The sequence below is a fragment of the Balaenoptera musculus genome, chromosome 5, assembly GCF_009873245.2.
Source record: "Balaenoptera musculus isolate JJ_BM4_2016_0621 chromosome 5, mBalMus1.pri.v3, whole genome shotgun sequence".
Lineage (NCBI taxonomy): Eukaryota > Metazoa > Chordata > Mammalia > Artiodactyla > Balaenopteridae > Balaenoptera > Balaenoptera musculus.
This window is the reverse complement of record NC_045789.1, coordinates 102,633,544-102,639,760: the sequence shown is the minus strand read 5'-3', so window position 1 is coordinate 102,639,760 and position 6,217 is coordinate 102,633,544. Positions and strand designations below refer to the sequence as shown.

Genomic DNA, 6,217 nt, shown 5'->3' with positions numbered 1-6,217 from the left:
CTGGAACTTACACCATCAGCACTTCTCTTCTCAGGCCTTCAGACCTGGAGTAGAACTCACACCACTGGTTACCCTGGTTCTCAGGCCTTTGGCTTTCTTGCGTCTCTAGCTTGCATGTGGCAGATTGTGGGACTTCTCAACCTCTGTAATTGTGTGAACCAATTCCTCATAATAAATTACATATATACATATATATTTTTTTCCTGTTCTTCCGAAGAACCCTGACTAATACATTGTCTTTCAGGTAAATCTCTTCTAAGATTGGCAAACATAAAGCATGTGTGATACTCTCACTCTATACCTGTGGCAGACATCACTAATCAATCACAGTGTTCCTTTCCTCCAAGCTTAGGTTTAACTTCAGAATCATTCTTAACATTGTTTTTTTCAACTGAACAGTGTTAAATTTGCAGTCCCTGCCTCAGCTTCTGGGAAGTTACTTCTTATGTCTGCGTCTCTAGGTCTTCTACATATTGATCCCCTTTATGCCCTCTGTGAGCAGATCTGATACTCAGAGGTGAAGATATTTCTGGAGCCCCACAGGACAGCCTGGGAGAGACGGGACCTGGAGGGTGGTGGGTTGGTATCAGCCTCTCCTGAGTCTGAGATCCACAAGGCAGAGCTAAAGATTGGAAACAGGCATTTATTAGGAGGTATGAAAACCTTCATCCAGGATCAAAGGGTCCTTGGATGCTTCAGGATCCAGGCTGAGGATGGCTCAAGGCTATTTCTGGCAGAGCTGGGAATGGAAACTCAGTCTGGATTTCTAGTCCATCAAGTCGCCTGTCAGACTAGATTGTTATTCTTTGAGAAAGCATTCAAATGCTATTTCCCCAATTTCATTTTGAAACCATGGGGTAAGTCATGAAGAAGGCAGGCCATGGATGTCTACAGAAGAATGCTGGGTCCACTGAAACATCCTTCCAGCTGCCAGAAGAGTTTGGGGGATTCAGCTGTGAATAAACCCCAAATGACTGTGATGTTAGATTAGCAAAGGTTTATTTTTAAATACTTAATAACATTAAACTTGCAGGGGACTCTTCCGTTTCCAAAAATGGTGAGATCATCCATTCAGACAATCCTCTTTTTGACACAATTCTCCAGTGTGGAGGAGGAGTCTGGTTCAGGCCTTCCATTTGTTTTATCTTCAATTACAGCTGAGTCCATTTTCTTCTCTGGTGGGTAGGCCTTGTTCCTTTTGGCAAATGCCTGGCTGATTTCTGCATGGGTTTTGTTTTTGGTCTCAGGCAGGAAAAAATACAAATAGAGAGCACCTGCAAGGCAGATTGTGGCAAAGACCAGGAAACAGTAGGTGTCCAGACTTTTCTGTGGGAAGGCAGAGACAAAAAACATCAGAAAGACAATTGCTAAAGTGGCTGTGAAACCACCTCTGGGCTGACTTTTTTAAAATAGTTTCCCATTCATGTATCAATGTTCCTGGATAAAACACTGCAGGTGTGAGGCTGGCTCTATGGGCAAATGTGCCTTATAAATGTCTACATGAGATGTTCTCACATGAGACACAAATGAATCAGCTTCAAACCCTGGTAAAGGTGAGGAAATGGCAGTCTTTATTTATTTTGAAAACAAGGCATATAAAAATTACTCATCATGAAGGCAAAGTGTGATACTTGCTGAATGTTATCCTAAGTTCATATTTACCATTAACCCCATTCTTCCTCCTTCCAATATACACGTGAGAAAAGTAATGTCAAAAGGGAAGTGAAATTCCCCAGTTCATAAAAAAATTCCAGAGCATAGGCTAGGACAAGATAACACCATTTTTTCTAATATGCAAAAGATTTAACTCACTGCTGCTCTGAGACGTATGGCTTCTTACAAATAGGAGAGACTAGAAAAAAAGAGAAATGTTGAATGCAATCACTTTACTTTATGTATCCTGATTATAGCACTGGAATGACCCTGCCCACTGCACTAGACCTTGAGCTTCTCTGTGACTCAGTCACCTCTGTAGCTCCTGTGCCTATCCAGTGCCTGGCTCATAGTAGTTGATCAACAAATGTTTGTTAAATAAAAGGCTTTATAGGTTCTGGCTGTCAGAGCTGTGCCTTTTTCATTTAACAAACATCTACTGATTCAAAGATAGGGTGACACTGTCTTTGAATGATACTTCACAGCAAGCGATATCTTGATTTTAGTCAATTACATGCTATTCTTTGACTTGACAAACATTTAATTTTGGAATATGACATAGTGTTGAAGAACTTGATCTCTGGATCACATCCTAGATGCACCATGTACTGAATCTGAGGCTCTTTGTGCCTCAGTTTCCACCACTGTAAAATGAGGATAATAATGCTAGTTATAGGTTGTTGTGAGAATTAAATGAGGCATTGCCCTGTAGAGGTCATAGAGCAGTCCTGGATGGAGTAAAGAGTCCACACCTGGGAGCGCTTGGCTGGGAGGGCATGTGCCTTCCCACTTGTCCACAGAGATTCCACGAGTGGAACAGAGAAGGGAGGGGGTAGGCTCTATAGTCAGTTGGGTAGAATTCAAATCCTGGCTCCATCATTTACATGATGTGTCAACACTTAAGATGTGCCATTTAGGATAGAACTTCAATGCACTGATTGAAGTTTCCCCATTTCTAACATGGTGATCTATACCACATATTGTTTTAAAGATGAAATGAGATATATTCAATGTGGCTTTCAACATCTCCACTTGTATGCTGAATGTGCATCTTGACTTACCAAGTCCCAATGGAGCCTTTAAACCTGCTCCTGCTCTGGTTTTCCTGGCCTCGGTTGACGGCCCCTCCATCCTGCCATTTGCTAAAGCCAACCGAACACTTATCTTTATCTCACACCCACATCTGATGCATCAGGAAATCATGTCAGCTCTACCTTGACATATATTCTGAATCCGAGCACTTGTTACCACTTCTACTGCTACCATTTTGGTGCAAGCTATCATCATCTCTGCGTTGGACTGTTAGTATAGCTTCCCAACAGATTTCCCTGCTTCTCCTGTGTCCCGGCTTAAGATTATTCTCAAGAGAGAAGCCACAGCGATTCTGTTGAGCAAAGGACAGAGCGTGTCGCTCCTCTGCTCCAAATGTACCATGACATCCCAAGGCAGGTGAGCAAAGCCTAAGTCCCTACCATGGCCTCTAAGCCCAGCACCCACATGGCCCCCTTACTTCTCTGACCTCCCTCTCCCGCTCTCTTTCTCTGCTCCCACTACACTGCTTTCCTGACACTCCTCCAGTATCCTCAGGATCTTTGCACATGCTCTTCCCTTTTCCTGGAATAATCTTCTTCTTCTTCTGCACACCCTGCTTTCCCACTCCCCTTCATCTCGGCTTTCTTTCTCAGAGAAGTTCTCTCTGGCCTCTGTTTCTAAGGGCTCCCCCAGCTCTCCACTTATTCTGCTTTATTGTTCTTTAAACCATTCACCGCTACCCAACAGGATCGTCACTTGTTTATTAACCGTCTCCCCGACCAGATGGTAAGCTGCCCGAGGACAGGAGTTGTTATTTTTCTTGTATTTCCAGAACCTGGGAGACTCCTTGACACATAGTAGGTGCTTCACAAGTGTTCACTGAATATATAAATGTGCTGAGGCTCAGAGAGCTTCCCTGCTTACCCCAGGCCACACGTGGAGCTGCCTGGGACCTCTCTGCCACCTGCAGAGCTGACACCGGTGGACCAGTCACCTGCTTCGCTTCCTTTCCCAAGAGACCCAATGTGCAGGTGGGCAACAGGATTTTTCTCACCATTTCACAGAATTGAGCCAAGAACCCTGCGGTACTGCAGGCATCCTGGGAAAGGACACTGCCCACCTCAGGACTCTCAGGGGCCAAGTTATTGAATACATATTGTGCCAGCAGTCATGTGGCAACCTGGCAATCAACCTGCAAGCTGTGATTGCATTTAATCTGGGAAGAGAAATGCACTTATTAAGCACCTCCTGGGTGCCAGCAATATTATAGACATTATCTCATCCGATTCCCATAGCCCACACTGTGATGATACAGCCACTTTTCTTTCCTTTTTATAAAAGATGAAATTGAGGATTAGAGAGCTTCTGAAACATGTCCAAGGCCATGTAGGGATCGATGAGAGTCAGGACTTACACTGAAGTGGGCCCGGCTGGGAGCTCACACTCTCTCCATTATTTATCAGGACTCCTTGTCTGGGGTGTGTGTGTGTGTGTGTGGGCGGATAAATGTTACTGGGATCCTTCAGTTTTCCCCAATAGCAGTTGCAAAGCAGATCTTCCTAACCTCTTACAGGTGAGAAAGTGAAGATCAGAAAGGGCAAGTGATTTGACTGCAGTTACCCAGCTGGTAAGGGCCGTGTCTGGAATTTGAACCCAGGTTGGCCTGATATGGAGGCCATTGTCTCACTTCCATACCTGCCTCCCTTGGGCAAATTCATTCACTGCAGTTGATCTGGCAAAGTGCCTGGCACAGAGGATATACGTGTCACTTTTTCCCTGTCTCCTCTCTTACTTCAAATCAGCTTGGAAATTCACTTTCTGCCCAACTGCTCCTGAGAAGTTACTCAACCCCTCCTAAGTATGGTTGGTATGGGAGGGTAAGTCCAGTGTCCCCCGAGCGAGATTTTAGGCAGCACGTCTGTTGCAGGAAGGACCTTACCTAAGAAGCAATAGACCTTGACTCCAGATCTGACTCTGTCAAACACTCAACTCATCATGGCACCCTGGGAAGCACCCACAACTGGTGTGGGCCTTGTTTTCCCCATTAGTAAAATGGACACAATCATATTAGAGGTTTTCTGTAAAACACTTTCACATTCATAAAGCTTAGTTCATAAATTAAAACAAATAAATCTGGCAACTTTAAAATTAAGAGCGTCTGTTCATCAAAAGGTACCATACATAGACGGTTCTTTGGGACACTAGTCCACCATCTTCTTGATCTGCTGGCTTTCCGACTAAAGTCACAACTTCTTGCCCCAACAAAACAAAAAAACAAACAAACAAAAAAGGGTACCATACAAAGAGTACAAGAGCCACAAATGGAAGTATTGTGATACATAGCAAACAAAGAATTTGTACCCCAAATTAAAAAAAAACAACATTTATGAATCAATAAGAAAAAGATGACCTAATAGAGAAAATGGCAGAATGTATGAATGAGCGTTTCACAAAAGAGGAAACACAAATGGCAAATAAGCTTGTGAAAAGGTGCTCATTCTCCTTAGTAATTTGGGGTAATAGGAATTAGAGCCATAATTTTATACCATTTCACACTACCGGATTGGCAAAAATGTGAAAAACCTGACAATGACAATCCCAAGTGTTGATGAGCAACACGCATTTTCATACCTGTGGATATACATACAGTTGAGGCTGTAAATAGCCACGACCACTTTGGAGCGTCACTGGGCATGACCAAGTCAAGGCGAGTTGTGCGTGTCCTATGACCCAGCAATGACACTCAGAGTGGATCTGTTCTGGAGTGGTGCTGTTTGAATTTAAATTAATTAAAAGTTCAGTTCTTCGGTTGCACTAGCCACGTGCAAGTGTTCAGCAGTCGCATGGCTGGTGGCTCCTGCTTTGCATAGCAGACGGCCAACGTTCCCGTCAGCACGGAAACTCCTGTGCATTGTACCCGGATGTTCATCGTAGCACTATGTAGTTTTTTTTTTTTTTTAATTTATTTTATTGAAGTATAGTTGATTTACAATGTGGTATAATAGCACTATTTCTAGAGCAAGGAAATGGGAGACGACACCAATGCTCATGGAAAAGGGAAGGGATAAATAAACTGGGTTACGTTCATTCAAAAGATTCTACGGAGTAGTAAAAAACAACGGCCTGTAGCTGGGCATATGACGTGGATGGTGCTCAACAGTATATGTTGAGTAAAAGAACAAGGCAGAGAAAATACCTTCAGGGTGATTCTCTTTGTATAAATATAAAAACCAGGAAAAGCAAAACACTAGATTTTAAGGGACACATTCATACAGGGGTCAAATCCTAAAGAAAACCTAGAGAATAATTAGCACAAAATCCCTGCTAGGGATTAGGGAGAGGCACCCAGGGCATTGCAATAGCTTAAGTTGGCTAACTACACTGATTTTCCCTACTACTTTTAAATATAATGCATTCTATAATTACAATAATAGCAATTTTTCTCTTTGTATATATGAATGAAAAATATTGCCTGCCATATCAGTAAACAAAGGATGTTGCAGTCATCAAGCCATCACATGACAGCCGCCCT

The 6,217-nt window shown here is 43.1% G+C and overlaps 1 protein-coding gene across 2 annotated transcripts in view; it reads right to left on the bottom strand.

The window, feature by feature from the left end:
- Positions 1-508: 508 nt before the first annotated feature.
- Positions 509-6,217, bottom strand: part of SLC2A9 (solute carrier family 2 member 9) — a 192,245-nt gene continuing 186,536 nt past the window's right edge. For both annotated transcript variants that reach the window (XM_036853255.1, XM_036853256.1), the window contains one exon: positions 509-1,326. In XM_036853255.1, coding sequence (XP_036709150.1) covers positions 1,072-1,326 — 255 coding nt within the window. In that variant the 3' untranslated portion in view covers positions 509-1,071. The remainder of the gene's footprint in view (positions 1,327-6,217) is intronic.